Source organism: Pseudochaenichthys georgianus, chromosome 23, assembly GCF_902827115.2.
Source record: "Pseudochaenichthys georgianus chromosome 23, fPseGeo1.2, whole genome shotgun sequence".
NCBI classification, from domain to species: domain Eukaryota; kingdom Metazoa; phylum Chordata; class Actinopteri; order Perciformes; family Channichthyidae; genus Pseudochaenichthys; species Pseudochaenichthys georgianus.
In genome coordinates this window covers 7725524-7746669 of record NC_047525.1, presented here as the reverse complement: position 1 = coordinate 7746669, position 21146 = coordinate 7725524, and the positions used below count along the sequence as shown (strand labels likewise).

The following is a 21146-nucleotide window of genomic DNA, read 5'->3' as shown; positions in this document are numbered from 1 at the left end:
CTCCAGCCCAATAAATCAAACCTTAAGCCAAAGTGGAATTCAATGATGCTATACAGAAACTGGTAATTTGCCCATTAAGGAAAATTAAAACAGTTACTTCAGAGCTCATCCATCAGTCAATGACGGAGGGGGCTAGAAATCATCGATATGAGAATTTAGCTGCATGTGCTCTGGCTGTACAATTTGATATATCAGCTAATCCTGAATTCACTGCCTTCCCACGTCAAGAGTGCTGCTGCAACATGATTCACACACTAACTCGGAGATAGAGAGGCGAATGGAATGCTAACCAGCTGTGTTATAGCGAAGCCACACTACGGTGTTAGACTGTCTGAGACATTAAGTTTACACAAACTGAATACTTTTGGAATAGCATTAGCGGGGCTCATCAGTACCAATTTGAAACATGATTCTGTGACAAAGAAGGTTCATCTCCATTGTTTATCGCTGGATGGCCATCAAATGGACCTGTTGAGGAGTATCTCACTTTTGGCCTTTAATCTACCCTTATGCACAGTCATTCAGCATATTTAGCATGTTAAATCCGTGGCAAACGCACAATGTTTTGCCTCCCCCCTTTCCTTTTTTCTTCTGGAAGCAAAACAACAAACCAAAGTAAAACCTGTTTCCAATAGTAACTTTTCTATCAGTCATCCTCTTTGTTTGTTTTGTTTGTGTCTTTCCACACAATGTTCCTTCCTGTACAAATACAGACCTCTAACTAGTAATTTCCTTTCAAATAGGGCCAGAGTATCATATCCATGATAATGTCCAGCTGGAAGAAATAGTCTTTGCCGTGTGGGCTGTAATCTTGAATCAATCATCTTCCAGTTGCGTCTGTGTCAACACTTTGTCATACATTAACAAGAGATATGCCCTTTGTATTGTTAACATTCATGGAAGAAGTTGTTGTTATGAGACCTCTTTTACCTTTGCTTATTCTTGAAATTACCTACAGCATGTGTAGTTTCTGGCACATTTCAAGGGTATCTTTTTTCCATGCTTTGCTCCAAGTCTGTTGGACTAAATCCCTTTATGGCAGACGAATGCAGTCACCACGGATAGGTTTTCACATGAAGCACTCTACCTTCGGGGCATGGTCACGGCTGATAACAGGGCTGAACACGGAGTCAACCAGAAACTGGAGGGCGTCCCCCATCCTCCTCGATCCACCCACATAGGGGAGGTCTCTGACGGCTCGGAGCACCTCTTCCTGTGAGCTGTAGTCTGTCAAAGCAATCCGCATCCTACACAGATAAACAGGGGAAATACGATCATGTACAGTATCAAAAAGGAAATAGCTAAAACAGATATTGGAGTTTGTGTACATTGTGTTTTGTTTCTCCTTTAATTTAAATATTGTGTTTTTTCTGTTTTTTCTAACAGATGTGGACAAAACATAAATGTGTCTGGCTTAATAGCAATTAATTGCTGTCTTTAACATTTTGATATTCAAGTATTACTTTGGGACATCCCCAAAGACGGTGACTCCAAATCGGACCCCCTCTGTTCCAAACACCATGCCCTGAAAGGAGGAGATGATGGTCGAGATGAAGTCTTTGACCCTGGAGAAGCTGGTCTGGCCCACACTCCATGACTCATCCACCAGAAACACTATGTCTGCCTGCACCACCGTCTTGCATGCTGAGGGAAGAAGAAGGGATGAGTTAGTGTGTGCATAAATACCGAAGAGTGAGGATCAGGGGAATCGGTGATGATAGAATTCAAAATACCTTGACCTTATCTTTAAAAAATATTCCAATTTTGGCCTTTTTAGGGTTAAAGGTTGGTTGAGACTTTTTGTCTAATCCCCACACTGACCACCAGAGAGCAGTCTTCTTCCATCCTGAAAAGGTGTTTCCTTCTACTTGCTTCTGTATTACAGCTAAAGCCCTGCACAAATCCCTATGAATCTTTAATGAGACACAAGTGAGCCAAAGAGACTATCAATATTCTGAGCACTCCAGCAATAAAAGTTTAGTACAGCGATGAAGAACGCTTAGAATAATAAGGTAAACACGCCCAAAATCAGGGTCAGTCCCCTCGCTCAGGCAAACACACGCATTTAACATAAGGATCTGATGCGTTTGCCAGCAGGACTCGGATGTGTTTTAAAGTGCTGTTAAAAAGCCAGACGTGCAAGAAACCTGATGCAGTAACTACATGTATATACAACACATCCTCACTCCCAGGTCGGCCTATGTTGACGTTATGTCAAGTCCCCTGCCTGCTTTTTCCAAGGGGGGGGGGCCTTAGCGTCCATTTTCAACGCAAGGGGGGGGGCCTTAGCGTCCATTTTCAACGCAAGGGGGGGGCCCTTAGCGTCCATTTTCAGCTTTCCGGGATGTCCATGTGCTGCTATGGACGCTCATGGAAGCACGGCATTCGTTTGTGTCAACTGCCCTTAAACGCAATGAAGACACTACACTACCCAGAATCCCCAGCTATCGTTTGGACTACACCATGTGCTCTGTTTGACAAACCCCATGATAGTCCTCAAGCTCTGTCATTGGAGAGTGTGCTCCGAGGGTTACCGAGCCTCGAACAGCACTTGAAATGGGATGGAACCACGGCAGACTGTTCAAAACTGGATTTGAACGGGTCCACCGCGCCCCCCCCCCCCCCCCCACCCCGTCCCCAGAACTACACATGCTGGCTATTCTGTTTCGCAACATGTTCTCTATGGCACGTCTCTACTGGGAGTTGTAGTTTTAAAAGACGTTTTCATATTTCCCATAATAAGAAGTTGCCAGTGTTAAACTGTGTACATCCCTGGAGGTTTAGGGGACAGGAAACACTCACATTTAAAACATATAATTAATAAATGGGTGAAAATTGCTGGTGCCCATAATGGGCAGTATTAATATATATACCCACACGCCAGCTAAGGTCAGAAGAGCTTTATTTAACAGCTGGACTTATGTTTGTGACCCCTCCTGTTGTTAATTGATAACATTACATTAATTGATAAGCCTGAAACATGCACTTGTCAAGGTTCAGAGGCACATTTTGCAAATATGGCATAGCCATCGATCAGCTTAAGATAAGATATACTTTATTGATCCCAAGTTGGAACATTTGCGTTACATCAGCATGTGTAACAGTTAAATATGCAGTGGTGTTTATTTGAAAATCATTTAGTATAATCACACAAATTCTGTGTTTTATATTTAACAATTCTGTGTTCTTTATTTATTGATTGTTCAATACCTGACAAGGCCGGAGATGAAATATCTGCATACATCATAAGAGTATAATACATTATGTATAATATCAGTTAAAATAAGTGCTTCAACATAGTTAACATTGCTGGAGGTATGCACACATATTGATAGATGTCTTGTAATGCACTGTTGAGGAACCTGCGACCCAAGTTTTTCATTCAGTGCAGAACTACACCATACCTATATGATATGTCAATAAACCTTAGAACATCTTGAAATCTTGAACGGGATGTGCAAAATAGTCATTATATACAGTCTTTAATTAACTATTAGTAGAGAATAACGAGTAATGAATATACTTTATAGGGATCCTATTAATATCTAATAATAAAAATAATGAAATTCAATAACATGCTTTAACCACCAGGTGTCTCTTTATATCATCTGTGCACCTTTATGGTGTAAATACAGCCTATCTACCAATTGGATCAAATATAAAAGTGAGCCGAATTAGTGTTGATACTGCAAGGAGACGCATTGTGTGAAAAGAAATGTAAGATGTTGTTTAATGGCTGATATATTTATGATCCACGTCACGTTTTCAGTTCCTCATGTTTGTCTTCTCATCAGGGCTATAAATACAGAACTACGGCAGATATGTAATATTTAATGCAGCCGAACCGTGTATTACAATGCCGTTATGTGATGACTTTCAAAGAGAAAAGCAAGCACACTCGGAATAAAGTATTATTTTATTTTTTAAAAATGTTTTCGGTCTGTTTCCGGTATTTGTTAATGACGATGTGCTGTGAGATGTGAGACTGGAATTGCAGAGGGGGAAATAACGTATCTTTAGATGCGGATTTTGTTAAACTAATATGTTTGCGCTGTGGACCAACACTATACATTGACGGGGAAGGGGGTAGCAATAAAGATAACACCATTAAACAGTTACACAACATAACAGAAATAATATCGATAGCAGCGTCCCTAGCAACCACCTTGGTAACAATGAAAACGTTGGACGCAATTTCCTGAAGTAATCTTCGTAATAACTAGCAAACTAAAGATCATGTACATCCACTGCACACATAATCTGAAATAACAACTCATATTTCTCGCATCAAATGACATCAAAACGCATTTTAATGGCCAAACTAACTTTAAAATAGGCATTTTACACCCAGAATAAAACGAAGTTCGGCCATGTTTTCTTTTTCTGCAGGGAGAAATGATAGCTGGGGATTCTGGGTAGTGTAGTGTCTTCTGCCATCCTTTACTCCGAAAAAAGATTTGTTTCTCCGAATCGAAGGGGAAAAATACAAAAGCATTGCACACAATTTAAACCAATCAATGTTGTGTAATTAACAAGGATAATCTGGTGTTTTTTAGTCGATGAGTAGTGCAGATATCACTGTAAAATCAATCGTCAGTAAGGGGAATATTTACTTCCGGGTGTACAATTCTCCGCTATCCAATGAGAATGGACGCTCACATTGCCTTTAAGGGCAGTCGACACAAACGAATGCCGTGCTTCCATGAGCGTCCATAGAAGCACATGGACATCCCGGAAAGCTGAAAATGGACGCTAAGGCCCCCCCCCCTTGCGTTGAAAATGGACGCTAAGGCCCCCCCCCTTGCGTTGAAAATGGACGCTAAGGCCCCCCCCCTTGCGTTGGAAAAAGCCGGCAGGGGACTTGACATAACGTCAACATAGGCCGACCTGGGAGTGAGGATGTGTTGGTATATACACACACTCCCACATACATTATCTCTTGCAACTCAGATGAACACACCTTCACACATTAATTCTCCACATTGATATACAGTACTGTACTATCAAACGCTCCAACTCGACACAGAAATCTGCTGCGTGTGCAAATGCCCTCTGAGTCAATATTCTGGCATTACATATGCAATAAACCATGGTGACGACAGCATTGATTAGTGTGGTGAATAAGAGATAGGCACCACTGATTGTTCTGTATGTGATAACTCAGCTCCTCGATTTCATTACAGAGCTTTCTCTATTATTTTGCCCTTTTTCCTTTGGCTGTAATCCCAGGATTCACAGGGGGAGACATATGTCTCCAGCCCAGGGCGACCTAACATTATGTTCTCCCTCAAATACCTATCTACTATCTCTGCCCACAACAGAAGCAAAACCACAGTTTAAACCACTGATGCAAATAAACAGGATGTTCATCGTTCCCATCCTGAGTTGAGCCTCATATAGGCAGTCAACAACCCTTGTCTACACACTTTGCTTTTTCTAATTATTGTGATGCATTTTCTAGTCCATAGATTTCTGTAAAAGCACATAAACGTGGTGGAGATTGTGAGCAAGGAGGCTCCCCGAAGATGGTGGAGATGGAAGAGGAACTAGATGAATTATCTAGAAGTGTGTCAGTCTGGTATGGCAGCCAGGTGAGGACCACATGCCAAGAATAAGAAAACAACACATGCTGAGGGATTAGGAAGGGTTTTATTGAAGGTTATCTATGCTGATGTCTCAAAGGTTGTGTACATTAGACCACCATTGATTTACCCCTTGGATGTGGCTCAGTGGATACAGCATATGCTGCAGAAAATTCTGCAAGGAAAGAAAATGTCTAGGAAATAATGATGCACTGCTGCAATCAGCTCTAACAAGATCAAGAGAAAAGTTGTGAAACATTAGAGAGTACACCTCAGGTTCAGATGTTATCAGGACAAATGAATGTAAAGGTTAATATAAAAAGAAAATAAGAGTCATTTGCATTGAAGCTAGGAAATATAGGACAGAAATATTAAAGAAAACATGACAAATGCAAAGGCATTCCCCCAGCATCTGTTTGCAGTCATGTCATATTCATGTTGTTGTTCGCATCTGAATTCAAAGCAGTTCAGTTGGAAGATAATAGAGAACATTACATTACATTGCATTTAGCTGACGCTTTTATCCAAAGCGACTTACAATAAGTGCATTCGAGCAAGAAGATACAAACTTCAAGAAAACAGAATCATATAAGTACATCAGGTTTCATAGAGCCAAAACATTTCAATTGCTACTTAACCGGCTTTTGATAAGCCTGTCCTTTGTTAATATATAAGTGCTTTGTTAGTAATTGTATCAGTCGAAGTGGAGTCGAAAGAGATGAGTTTGTAGTCTTCGCCGGAAGGTGTGTAAGCTTTCTGCTGTCCTGATTTCAATGGGGAGCTCATTTCACCATTTTGGAGCCAGGATAGCAAACCCACGTGTTTTTGCTGATGGGAACTTGGGTCCCCCTCGCAGTGAGGGTGCAGCGAGCTGTTTGGCTGATGCAGAGCGGAGTGCACGTGCTGGGGTGTATGGTTTAACCATGTCCTGGATGTAGGAAGGGCCAGATCCATTCGCAGCATGGTACGCAAGTAGCAGTGTCTTGCAGTGGATTCTAGCAGTTACTGGAAGCCAGTGAAGTGAGCGGAGGAGTGGTGCGGTGTGGGAAAATTTAGGAAGGTTGAAGACCAGGCGAGCAGCTGCATTCTGGATGAGCTGCGGAGGTCGGATGGCACATGCAGGTAGACCAGCCAGGAGGGAGTTGCAGTAGTCTAGGCGTGAGATGATGAGAGCCTGGACCAGAACCTGCGTCACTTTCTGGATCAGGAAGGAACGTATCCTCCTGATGTTGTAAAGAGTGTATCTGCAGCAGCGGGTTGTAGCAGCTATGTTTGCAGTGAAGGACAGGTTGTTATCACACCCAGATTCCTTGCAGTCTGAGTCGGGGAAACAACAGAGGGGCCGATGTTGATTGTTAGGTCAAGAATGGGACACTCTTTTCCCGGAAGAAAAAGCAGTTCAGTCTTGTCAAGGTTGAGCTTGAGGTGGTGAGCAGACATCCACTGAGAGATGTCTGCTAGACAAGCAGAGATGCGTGCGACGACCTGGGTCTCTGAGCGGGGAAAATACATAATTAATTAGGTGTTGTCAGCGTAGCAGTGGTATGAAAAACCATGCAGGCTAATGACCGATCCGAGCGAGTTTGTGTACAGAGAGAAGAGGAGGGGACCAAGGACAGAGCCCTGAGGGACCCCTGTAGTTAATTGACAAGGGTCGGACTCGGACCCTCTCCAAGTTACCCTGTAGGTGCGGTCTTCGAGGTATGAGGTGAGGAGGGAAAGTGCAGAGCCTGACACTCCAAGTTCTTGGAGAGTGCGAAGGAGGATCTGATGGTTCACCGTGTCGAATGCAGCAGACAGGTACAACAGGATGATGACAGAGGAGAGGGAGGCTGCTTTAGCAGTGTGCAGTTCCTCAGAGACAGCGAGGAGAGCAGTTTCTGTGGAGTGACCTGCCTTGAAACCAGACTGGTGCGGATCAAGAAGGTTGTTCTGATGGAGATAACAGGAGAGTTGTTTAAAGACAGCGCGTTCCAGTGTTTTAGACAGGAACGGGAGGAGAGAGACAGACCTGTAGTTTATAACATCGGACGGGTTGAGAGTGGGTTTCTTTAGGAGAGGGTTTACTCTTGCCTCCTTGAGACTGTTTGGAAAGTGACCAGAAGTTAGAAGTATTGATGAGATGGGTGAGAAACGGTAGAATATCAGGAGTGATAGTCTGAAGGAGGTGTGAGGGGATAGGGTCCAGAGGACAGGTGGTAGGACGGGCAGAGGTAATGAGGGTAAGAACCTCATTTGGAGATAGAGGGGAAAAGGAGTTTGCACACTGTGGAGAAAACCACATAGCCTATTACTAACTAACTGGTGGACAAGGGCGAGAATTATGTCATGTTTAAATCAATAAAGGTTGTTTAAATTGGATTTGGGTAAAATAAATGGTACTTCACTTCAGGGGTACTGAGCATTTTTGCTTCTATCTACTGATACCTACCAACCTCCTTCAAAATAAGAAAGTTAGTAACTAGCAACCAGCCTGGCCTCTTACAAAAAACGACCATATAGGCCGATTGTTCATGAAAACAGTTTTTCCGATCTCAAAGTTTTCATAATAAAACCGGATATATTCCCATCACTGTCAAATGATTACACAGTGATATCTGCATTACTCATCCACTAAAACACATCAGTTTATCCTTGTTAATTACACAATATTGATTGGTTTAAATTGTGTACAATGCTTTTGTGTTTTTAACCTTCGATTCAGAGAAACAAGATGTTTTTTCGGAGTTTAAACACTACAGTTTCCGAAGACACTACACTACCCAGAATCCCCAGCTATCATTTGGGACTACAACATCCACCTTGCTTTACAAACCCCGTGATTAGTCATCAAGCCCTGTGATTGGATGTTGGACTGGCAGTGCGACAAGGTTACGATGAGTGTCAAACAGCTCTATGAAATGGAATGGAACCACGGCAGACCTTCCAAAACTGGAATTGGACGGGTCCAGCCCCCGGGTCCAGTTTTTGTTACAGCAGCATACTACTTTGTTCTACTCCACTACAATCCAGAGGTTAACCTGGTATTTTTACTCCACTACATTTATTTTAGTTACTTTTCAGATTCTGATTAATGATGTGAAATATAGTTACACCTATGTCAAATTCTGGGAAGGTGATTGTCAAGTGCCAAAATAAACTATGCAATATATTGGACGTTAAGTACTTTGTCAGACTTTATATTTATCTGTGGATAACCCCAACGTTTTTTTCTTATTCAAAAGAAGACCTTAAGTATTCTTTAATGTTTAAATAAAGCCTTATTAGTTTGTTTGTTTTGCACATCCTCCTGTTAATATCTTTGGATGTCCTGCACTAAACTGTTTTATTGTAGAGATCACTATAGTATCTTCTTGATATTTTCTATTCTATATTTCTATCATGCCTTCTACTTTCCCCCAATTTTGTATGTAGGCTACTCTTAATATTTAAATGTTTTCATCAAATAAAACGTATTCAACAACTAAATTAAATAACGTGCTTTAACCACTAGGCGGTGCGGGTTAAAAAACCAGTGGTGTAGTTATTAAAACATAATAATATCAAACATAATATGACTATTAACTTTATTGTGAAATTAAAACAGAACGGTAAAGGAAAATACAGTTTCAGTCTCTCGATTTGAAGCTTATGCATTGTACTATGAACCTGTATAGACCTGTAACAGTCAACTGCACGAGGAGTTGGAAAGGTAGTAAATAATATCTTTAAAAACTACAAAACAATCCCTTTCTATCAGCTGTGTACCGTTATGGTGTAAATATAGCCTATCTACGAATTGGATCAAATATAAAAGTCAGCCGAATTAGTGTTGATACTGCAAGGAGACATATTGTGTGAAAAGAAATGGAAGATGTTGTTTAATTGCTAATATATCTATGATCCACGTCACGTATTCAGTTTTGGCGACATTTCTTACAGTTTGTCAAAAGGTCTTCTGATCAGGGCTCTATAAATAAATATCTACGGCAGATATGTAATATTTAATGCAGCCGAACCGTGTATTACAATGCCGTTATGTGATGACTTCCAAAAAGAAAAGCAAGAAAACTCGGAATAAAGTATTATTTTTAAATGTTTTCCGATTTCATATCATATAAACACCATATCCCGACATGCATTGCGGGTAAAACAATCAATGTTTTAGCCTATCAAAACCTCTGAAAAAAGAAAGGTGTCTCTCAGAATCGAAAGAGAAAAACCTATGGGAAAAACACAAAAGCATTGTACACAATTTAAACCAATAAATGTCGTATAATTAACAAGGATAAATTGATGTTTTTTAGTAGATGAGTACTGCAGATATCACTGTTAAATCATTTGATCATTGGTTTTATTATAAAAACGTTGAGACCGGAAATACTGTTTTCAACCCGTAACACATGGAGGCTGCCGCATACCTCAAATCATCTTCATAATATCTATCAAACTATAGATCCTACATATTGACTGGACGTGGATTTGAAAAGTACAATCTACACTTCTCGCTAGAAATCTAATGAAAAAGCATTTTAATGGCCAAACTATCCTACAATTTAGGATTTTACAGAGAGGGTTATTTGTGAATAAACGACCATCTGTAACGTGTGCATTCAACAGGAGCACTAGAGGGCGAACACTTTAAAACGTAATTATAGGACGTATTAAGCTTTTGAACAAACAACATATTTGGTCGTAATAAGGGCCTGAACAATCAGCCCATTTGGTCGTATGAGTTGGAGGACTTGTTGCTAGCAATATATGAGGCATTTAGCATCTAAAGAAGATACACTTTATTAATCTTACAGGGACATTTCTTGTGTTTACACACATTACATACACATGCACAAACACAGAGGATAAATATGCACACACACAACCACATGCAGATAGGAGAGGTGGCAGAGCAGAGAGGCTGCCAGATACCCGGCACCAAGGGAGCAGTTTCGAGGTTAGGTGCCTTGCTCAAGGGCACCTCGGCAATGGCCTTGGAGGTGAACTGGCACCTCTCCAGCTACCAGCTCACTCCATCTTTTTGTTGTTGTTGGTCTAATCGGGACGTGAACCGGCGACCCTTCGGTTCCAAGACCAAGTACTTACAGACTGAGCCACTGCCGCCTTAAAGGAGTCAAATATTAAGAGTAGGTTGAGACCATAAACATACAGTAGATGGGAGGAGAGCTAATATTAGTCTTACATATATCTGGTGGACAAAAACATGGTACCAAGTGAATACTAATGTTGCTTCTGCTTTCCCAAAACCAATGTGTTACACGTTAAATGCATATTTTATTTACACATCCTGCGGACATTGAGCATTCATTTGCGTCCATGTTTATGACCAACTCAGTCAATTTGTGGGCTGTCAAAAAAATCCCTGACTCACTAGAAAGCGGCAGAAAGATCCATAGAGCAGTGAAGTTGGATTATGATTCTCTGAGGGATCCATACATTGCTTACAGGAATTTGAATCATCGTTAATCCAAAAATATCAATTATTGTAGCTTGAAGTTGTCAATGTATTAATTTGAAATCGACCACTCTTCTTGTGTGTAATGTGAAACAGTAGCCCTCAGGGTTGCTACAGACATTCATATGATGTGATATGACGGAATGTGAATTAACACTGTCAAGAATAAGCCAGTTACAAGGGAGCAGCAGCTTCAAATATGGCCTTGGGCTATTTATATCCCTCCATAATTCTGCCCAACAACTTTATAAATCACTTTCTGCCAACCACATTCCAGGTGGAGGAAATCAAACTTTCGATTGGCTGATTGACCTTTTGGCGACATCCAATAGCACCTTGGGCTTAAGGTTCTGTATCCAGGAGATGGTTTGACAGGCTGGCAGACAGAGTGCTGTATGGTACATGAGGCTAGCATATGTTAAAATTCGCTGACTAGACACAGCCTGGAGAGAAAGAGGAGCTGGGTAAGTGTCTACCCCGTGTTCCAGTCCATGTGTCCAGATTTAATGACGGAGCACAGACTGTGGTCATTGAGCACCTGACCTTTCTCTGGCCTGTGCCCCTAAGTCATCTAATTCATAGATCAGTGAGCAGCATTGTGGACACTGAGACATATGGTGTTGACTCAGAATCAAACAACTGATGTTGAAAACTGATTGTGCCATGAGGCTGAATTTCAGTGGTGTAAAGTGACTGAGTACATTTGCTCAAGTAAGTTAAGTACAATGTTGAGGTACTTAACTTGAGTGTTTCAATTTTTTGCTACTTTATACTTCTTCCACACTACATTTCAGAGGTAAATCGTGTACTTTTACTCCACTACATTACTTGAATACCTTTAGTTACTTTACAGATGTTGATTAATGATGTGAAATAATCAACTCTTAAATCAGACTATAGTTCCACCTGGAGTAAATTCACAAGCTACTCTGCAGTATACAAAGTCATTCAAACTAGCTGCACCTTTACCAGCTTTGAGAACACTTTCATGATCAATCATTATAAAACATATCATATATATTATTCTGAAATGGACCAATATGTATAATGACTACCAATTTGACAATAAGAAAGTGAAGGAACAATAGAAAAAGGTGAGTGAGGCAATGAGTCACGGCCTGGAATTATGTATGAATGTATAACTGAATGGCTGAATATGTGGAAAACAATAACAGAAAGTGCTTGATGATGCTTGATGTCATCTGTTACCTTCAGCTTGTGCTGTGACGCTCTGGTGGGACAGAGAAAGGGATAGTAGAAGGATCCACACAGAAGAGCAGCCCATACTCTTCCTCTCTTCCTCTTCCTTCTGCGATCACCGGCTTCTCCTCCCAGTTCTTCTCTTCTCAAATCCCCTTCTTCAATTCCACTCCACAATCATCAATTCCAACTCTTATTTCCCCTTTTCTGAAAGTATACACATGAATAGACAGTGGAAAAAGTCATTAGAGGCACTCAAAGATCAAATATAATCAAACATTTTTAATTTGTGAGGCATTCATGATTCTTAGGCAGTCATAGAGTTTTTCCCCCATCTCCAGAGACAGTGTTGAATGCATGTATGTACTAGGGAGGATGTCTTGACTTATACTGCATCATTTCAGATTCATTTGACATCATATCTATAAAACCTTTGGCCTGAAGTGTAAATCACCGGATGTGATTATATTGAATCATCCTCACAAACATAAATAGATCCTATCATTTTCTTTTTACTTTGTGGCTATTGCCATCATTTAGGTAAATGTAAATAGGTTATCATAATGTTGTACACTATTCCAATATTATGGGTTCAGTTTTAACTCAAATTCTAATGACGCAAAGAAAATAAAAGCATCAAATGAGGGTTAAAACTGTCTGATATAAAACAAGCTAATAAAAGCAGTTGTTAACATTATGAACTCACATGAAAAATCATTACCCCAATAATTCGTAACGACTGACTTACAGTATATGATAGAGTTTCTTCAGAGTGAACCTGCAGCTTGACCTGATGCATGCCACTGCTCCTACTGTTTATCGATGTAAAAACCCTCTACATGTGCAAAAGATATTTACAGTGGTCAGCCAGACCTCTAGACTATGTGCACCTGTCCCAGACTGAGGATTACCCAAACCCCCTGAGGGCTGGCTTTGGCCTGGAAGTCAAACTGCAGAGGTGTTTATCTACAGAGCTGAGGCCGAGGCAGCATTGCTAATCGCTTCCGATGTGTGTGCACATACTACATTACACTTGGTCAAAATGTTTTAGCCCCATGGTAAATCTGCAATAACAGAGAATGTGTCTAATTAAAGAGCCTGTGACAGCATCCCAACAACTGTTGTGCAATGAAATATTGGGCTACTAGTAATCTCGAACCGTCAGTTTAAAAAGAAAAAGCGATACCGTTTCGTTAAATATCAATAATTTCGAACATCGCGGGGAAATTCCTTCACTCATTTTGAAGTTTTGGGGGAAGCCGGAAGTGACGTCAATGCGGGAACGCTTCGAGAGCCAAACACGGACAAAGTGTGTTGTCATGCGTAGAAATGGTGAATTACTGAGATTAGGCACGTTAATAACGTTTTAATGAAGTTGACTACAGTATATTCATATTTGTCAGTGCTTTCATGTCAATTCGGCGACATAAACATAAATGATCGTGGTGAAGATGATGATTACATTAGGATTAAAAATCGGGAGTGAGAGCTGCTGAATTTCCTCCCGTCGGATGTGATATAAAAACAAATCGATTATTTTTGTGGTTATAAACTCAAGTGGATGAAACTACATTTATTAGTGCTTTCATGTCAATTCGGCGAACATATGATACATTAAATGATGAGTGAGGATGATGATTAAAAATCGTTTGTTTGAGCCGGTCTGCATTTACTGATGAGAAAACAAACCGATGCTTTTTGTAGTTGTAGTAGTACACCAACGTGGATTAAACGTGTGGTTTTTTACCACAATGTTGGGGAAATTAATGGATAAAATGCACGGATTATTATTATTATTCCCACTCCGATCGGGACACTAGGTCCACCGTTTCCCCGCAGCGAGGCTCCCCCCGTTGACAGTTTACGTGGGCTGGGTGCAGTGGCGGACTGGCCATCGGGACGAATCCCGATGGGCCGGTACCGAAGTGGGCCGGTCGGATAAGTAACTAGCACATCCTCCATAGGCGGAGCGTGAGGCTCAGGTTTGGGAAGGCTAAATAACTTATTTTACCTGACGCCTCCGGCGTCTATAGAAAAGAGATGAACTCAGTGTGCGGAGTTTAAATCTATCAAGTCATATTACAGGATAAAGAAAATACAGTTTAAACTGCCGTATGCAGAGAAGACGCCGACGTGTCGCACTTATCATTCATATAACATCATCAATCAGATCATCGATCATATAATATCATAATATCATATATTTCCTTATCTGAGTCAGCTTCTCCAGCCTCATCTGGCCGTGCAACACTCACAGTGTCACAGACTGGATGCAGAAGTATTATTTAACACATTATGTTGACGAAACACTCGAGACAAATGTAATTAAAGTCAGATCCACTCGTGTCTTAGACGTGAACGCGCTCTCAGCTGGAGAGAGAAACCCTGGCTTGATTTACCGAGTTGATAACCAGCGTCGTAGGACCGCTTAGCGAGATCTCGTTTGTTAGTTTGTTGTTGTTAGTTTGTTTGTTACTCAAACATATCCAGGGTCTGTTGAACTGGCTTCGTAGTACAGGGCACAGGTGGCGAGCAGCGCTAATGTCAAAGACACAGACATTATACATTATATTTGTATTTTACATCCCCCGCTCCCCCCGTTGACAATTTACTAGCGGTACCGAAGTGGGCCGGTCGAGAGTCCCGGGGTGATTTTTAGTCCCATTCCCACTGGCTACATGACCATATGATCGCCCATATTGACGCACCTCATTCCTAAACTTCTAACAGATACAACATAAACCGATCCTTCAGCCTCATATGAGCTCTCAGACACGTTCAACATGAACCTGTCATCGCTGTCTGAGCTTGCTGCTGTGTGCGCCGTCGTGCGTTTACATCTGACTGTATATATATATATAAAGGTTTACATGCAGATGCTGGGATCCTGGACGGTGCAGCTGGAGCGCTGTGCCCGCAATGACGTCACCCATCATTTGGCGGGACTTGAAGAATCCGCGAGAAGATCCAGAAAATTGTCAACATTGAAGGCAGATTAACGGTTATCAAAGTACAAATATCCAAAATCAGTTCAGTAACGGTTTTCAAGGGGACCATATGTACTCAAATTGATGGGTTTGGATGATGGGGGAAAACCGTGTCACAGGCTCTTTAAAGCGTCCACCTGCACCCTCTTATGTCTCGTGGATGTGCGAGTTTCTTTGTTTGACCACAACATGGTGACACTGTAGGACATTTGGGAAGAACTGTCTGCAATCCAAAATATGGTTTTGTACAATTTCTGATCAAAGTTCAGCTGTGGGTGTGTGAGACGATTTTAGACTCTGGAAGTGTTTCCAAGAACTGACAGGTTAAAGAACAGGAACCCTAAGACAGGTGAGTTTCACTGGACTCGAGGAAGCACAGTGATCGAAGTAATCGAGATGGAAGGAGAGTTATAGCTGTCCCAGAGTCAATTGAGGTTCAATAACACTCTGGGATACAGAAAATCCTTCCCCTTTCCTTCCTCAAAAGACAGAGGAAACTTCAAGTTAGCATAAAAGAGATTAGCCCCAAGGCTACAGCTTTGACTTGGCATAATACACTGAGTGGAGGCAATTCAGTCCCTTTGAAATGTTGCGGTTGCTTTACCAGCATATTATCTCTATTGCAGACTTGTACCTTGGGAAGGGATATTTAAAAGCATGGTGCAATGATAGGAGCGTATTGTAGAATCTTCACTGCATTTGTGCTGCTCAATGATCCACTTGCTGCAATATCTTTAAGCTGACTTTGAGTCAGCTTAAAGATATTGCAGCCAGAATGTGTTGAGAGTGAAAACCTTTCCTTAAATGTATACAAAGGAAACACAGCAATGTATCAACATTCAGTTAAGTGAAAATAATCAATGCCTAAGTAGAGTTAATCCAGAACTTGAATCACAATGGCAAAGAATCATGCAGCAGCCACAGATGATCCCATATTAAATACATAACCCCCTGTCAGAGAGAAGCACGTTCAATGCAAATCTAAGAAATGGTTAGTACCGTTATGTTTTATATTAGCTTTCTATCATGTGTCAGCACATAAGTGTTCATGTGTGCCCAAGTACATGTGCATGAATATATTTTAGCCTACAGTATAAGCATATGGTATTGCAAATTCATAGGCCTAACAACAAAGAGAGATCTGCCTTTACTCAACTACCATACATGAGATGAAAACATTACGGATTACTTTAGGCATTCATGATTCACATTCCATTCATCAAGCTATCTGCCAATACTTCCAATGTTTCAGTTACAGAATAAATGAATATGATAAAGCCATACAAAAGTAAAACAATCTGGATTCCAGACAAATCTTTGGTGTGATTTGACCACCTGGCTGACAGAGCCGGAATGGCTGAAGGCTGACTGGTTTACAACCTCTGCAGATCAACTGTCATGTAACAGCCAGAAAGCAAAACTCTCCCCCTCACATACCGATGCAGATCTAAGATCTGTCTCTGCATGTATTTTCTTAGTCCTGAAGTGCAGAGAGCACCAACGTGTGTTTTCATGAATGACAGCAGGTGCAGAAGTACACAGTTGCTGTCTTCTATACCAAAAGGTGGACATTAGGTTTTAATGTGGCACAAGTTTTCTGAGTCAAGTAGTGGATGTCAATGTTAAAAACATCTGCAGAAATATAAAAGAGCCTTAGATTTAACTTGACAGTTAAAAGTGTGCCTGAGTCAATCCAAATGTTTCTGAAAATATTGAAGTTTAAGCACGATGTACCTCTACATGCAAAAAGACCAGGAGCATACAGCCTCGCTAACAGCAGTGTTTTGAGGTAAATGCTAAAATCAGCATGCTGATTTTTCGAGGGAATAATATTTACTATGTTCACCATTTCCGTTTAGCGTGTGAAGATGCTAACATTAGCTAATAGGCACATAACAGGTGAGGATGATGGTATTTGGTCTTAAACCATAATTGGACAAACATTTGGCATGATGGGGATGCTTACTGTATAAAAAGTCAGGCAATCACCAAAGTCACTGCAATTCATCCATCTTGTATCATATCAGGCCTGTACAAAATGTCATGGCCATAAATATAATTGTTCTTCTGGACGTGATGGACTGCAAATTCCAGCTCATTCCAACAATCCTGCAGGACATTTCTACAATGCCTGTGATCATAAGCTCAACTCAGACACTTAGACAACATGCTTGCAATGATCTCGCGTCAAGAAAAACATGTGCACAGCACTCCATCCATCACTCAAAGCATGCTGGGATCACAAGCACTTTGTCCAGCCTCGCCGAGGAGGAAATGTGTATATTGAGGCCTTAAGTTTATCACTGCCCGAGAGGATTAAATAATGTTACAAAACGAAGTTTGCTGTCTCTGGCCCTGATACTCCCTCTATGTTCCCTATCTCCCTTCCTCACACACACTCACTCACTCACTCACTCACACATCACATGCCACATGCAAGTCTAACTGCATGTCAGCTATTTCTACATAATGGCAATTTCCACCTCACCACTTCACAGAATGGATTATCCCCGTAGGTAGAAAGCTGGTACAGTGAAGTGGCACATACACACTGCAATGTATGATAGCCCATGTCTTCGGTGCAATTAAATACAGATCTACAGTTAACACACACACACAAATACAATCACACTCAACGCATGTCGTCTTAATGTCACTTTGCATTCGCAGTCAGACAGCACAGACAGCACAGACAAGTCCATGCATGGGAAACATCCACAATTCATTCTTCAGAGTTTCATCCTCTTGCTAACAACCTGGGATGTTATTATTATTCATGAATACACGAGAGCTCACATGACTGTGAAATCCATGATATCTTGTTGTTATGCTCCTATTGAGGTTGGAGGTGTTGTAACATATTTGCATTACCGGCTTCTGCAGAGAAGCACATGAGGATGCCCAGGACTTCTGCACTTCATGGTCTGAGTGTGAGATTCTAAGTGCATGTTCTCAAACTCAGTGGAATGCACATTTGCAGAAATTACTGTAGTTTATCACATAAAGGCACATCAGACAACAATGGGCAACCAGCAAGCACTAATATCAGGTGGAAATGCTGTTTAAGGAGAAATTGTACTGCAAGGAACAACAGTAAAGGCTAAGTATCACAAGTGTTGGCCTAGGTCCAGACACTTAGGCTGTAACAAGGGTGTCTGAGCGGTTAAGAATTCAAAACTACTCAGTAAAGCACCATATTAAAGTGCAGTTAAAGTAATGGGTTTTGACTATATGGCACTGAAAGGGGCCCACACAATCTCACTTACCACTGCAGACAAGTGAATCATTATTATCTTCCCAATCCAGGTGACCTCTTGACGGTCGAGAGGAGAGAAAATACCCACTGAAAAACACAAAAAGGTTTCATCCAAGTCAGGGGAGTTGAAAAAAAAGAAGTCTGGAATTGATCATGTATTCCTGCAGAAGGTGTTATCAGAGATAATCGACTGAATGGTACATGAGAATCAATGTGTGTGTCTGAGTGAAGGAGGAGGCGGCTGTGTTTGGTTGTGTGTAAGGGTGGATGAATGACAGAGACGCTTTTTTGCTGGGCTCTGCTGCAGAAAAGTTTGGGAAGAGGGGTGGAGGGTGAAGCTGCTGCAACCTGTTGGCTCAAAGAGACAGAGAGAAAAAAAGAGAGAGGGAGAGAGGTGGGGAGTTACTGATGAGCTCTGACCCGGCGAGGAATGCATTGCTACTGTTCTCATTGCATGTGTTTCGTGCATCGAGCCAAGTTTTTACCCCAGGGTAATAGTTTAGTTTGGTTTAGTTTATTTTTTTTTTTCGAGCGTGTAAAACCAAAGAAAATACAAATGAAACAAAAGATGATACAGACATGATACAGTACTATACAAATGAATGCAATAACTAAACGAAATATTTCAATAATAATTGAATAATCTGTAGTATCATTGTCTGATAACAATAAACAACAACACTTTAGCTAATTACACGTCCGAAAAGGGGTCGGAAGAAGTTTACACTTATTTAATCCGACCCCTTCTCCCTTTTGTTTACATCTTAATATACGTTAACATACAATATAAATGAATACCTTAACCTTGAATAATTCATATAATCATTCATATAATATATACAGGCAAGTTAAGAGAATTGTCTCTATATATTTATAAATATATATATACACATATGTATACACAAATTCATAAATTGAATACAATAGAATATAATAGAATAAGCAGTTGGGTGAAACCAATGCTAAGGTTAAGTCTGCCATCCCCCATATCCATACTGTAAGCTGAATCTGACTAGTTTTGAAAATCCACCAAATAATGCCCTGGATACACACAGACTTGCAGACAGAAGGCACCTCTTGAACAATCTCTATAAATAGTGATGGAAATAATATACAAGATTGGACTTATGAGTGACCCAGTCTTTTACTGCTGGTTTCATTTGGCTGTTAAAATAAAATAGTTTAATGGTGATTTAAACTACATCAACACAATATCCTCTTCACAATAGATAACCAAATAGGTAAAAAAGCATATGATAACACCAATAACACACAAGGTCATGTTTGAGCATGACCTCTGTAGTAAAGGTGTGTATACTCACACATAAAGACAACACAAATAGCTTGTTTAGCAAACACCGTCTGAAAACAGAAAGGAGAGGCAGGGTGATAAATCTGTCGTGTTTTACTAGCTGCTCTCAGTCGGTGTGTTCCTCTCTCTGTGTGTCTGTGTGTGTGTGGGCATTGGGTTGCCTTTAATGGTGGACCCCAGGAATGTGGTGACTAGTTTATTAGGGTTTGGCCAGCTGTCAGTCTTGTCATGCCATAACTCAACTCATAAACACTAACTCTGATGCAGACAACGGTGGTCGTTTTGGCTGATATGCTGATTTTGATGGTGTACAGATGAGAAGCCTTTGCAATGTATATTGTAAGGTGTCCTTGGGTGCTTTGAAAGGCGCCTCTAAATAGAATGAATTATTAATTATTATTATCATTATGTATCTTCTACAGCATCCATTCGCAACCTTTACAGGGATCCGGAGTGACAATGGATGCTGGAGTTGTCTCTATCTGTATTCCTCTGTAAATGCATCAGCTCTTCCCACAACATTTTACAGGATCTGTAAAAAGCCTGAGGAAAGCATGTGTTGCATACACAGAAACATACAAACCATTCAACAAAAGTACATCTAACAAAGTGCAACAATTAAACCCGGTGGATTAAGAAATAATAAAAAAACGTTGACGATTCAGTCTTTTACTAGAAAATAATATTTCCTTCTCTTGCAATGAGACATAACAGTCTGATTAAACCTCAAAGCTATAGGAAACTTATGTCGAATAATTTCCCGTATTTCCCGTATGCTATGACATGGGTAGTACATCACATAGTGAGAGCATTTCAATTATTGCAAAGGAGGCATGTTTTAAATACAGAATGTTATTGTAAATGTCTACTCTGCAGACGTAATGGTTCAAATTGTAAACTTCTTTCTTCTGCTTTCATAAATATGAACAATGTCAGCAAAGTGACAGCTATAGGCACCTTTTTCCTATCCTTCCAATGTTATAGCATGCTGACCTACGGTTGAGGTTACTACAGTGTGTTGAGGTGTGTCAGAATCAGTGACTGAGTGTCAGACGTCAATGTGTGAGGCACATCCAGTTTTGCACTAATATTGAAGGATTTCCCATCAGTGCTTCTCGCCGGCGCAGCAGCAGAGCAGCTCCAATCATAAAACATGAGGGACTACTCCAGAGAAAGTGATATATTGACGTAGAGTAAAAGGTGGCATATTGTGGTTTGGCCTCAGGGCTGTCTGAGTTACGCACTGCCCTGCTGCTGACCCTCAGCAAATGTTAAGGAAGTTCAGGAGGGTGCATCAATCAGGACCACTCTTCCTGAGCATTCAAAGGTGAGGTTGTCCCTGTGAGTATATTTCTCTGTA

The 21146-nt window shown here is 40.8% G+C and overlaps 1 protein-coding gene across 1 annotated transcript in view; it reads right to left on the bottom strand.

Annotated features, from left to right (window-relative positions):
* The window catches only part of col7a1l (collagen type VII alpha 1-like), a 67011-nt gene extending 54695 nt beyond the window's left edge, over nt 1–12316 (bottom strand). Inside the window, exons 1-3 of the mRNA XM_071201848.1 lie at nt 12241–12316; nt 1464–1644; nt 1088–1247 (exon numbers count right to left, since the gene is read on the bottom strand). Coding sequence (XP_071057949.1) covers nt 1088–1247; nt 1464–1644; nt 12241–12316 — 417 coding nt within the window. The remainder of the gene's footprint in view (nt 1–1087; nt 1248–1463; nt 1645–12240) is intronic.
* Nucleotides 12317–21146: the final 8830 nt, after the last annotated feature.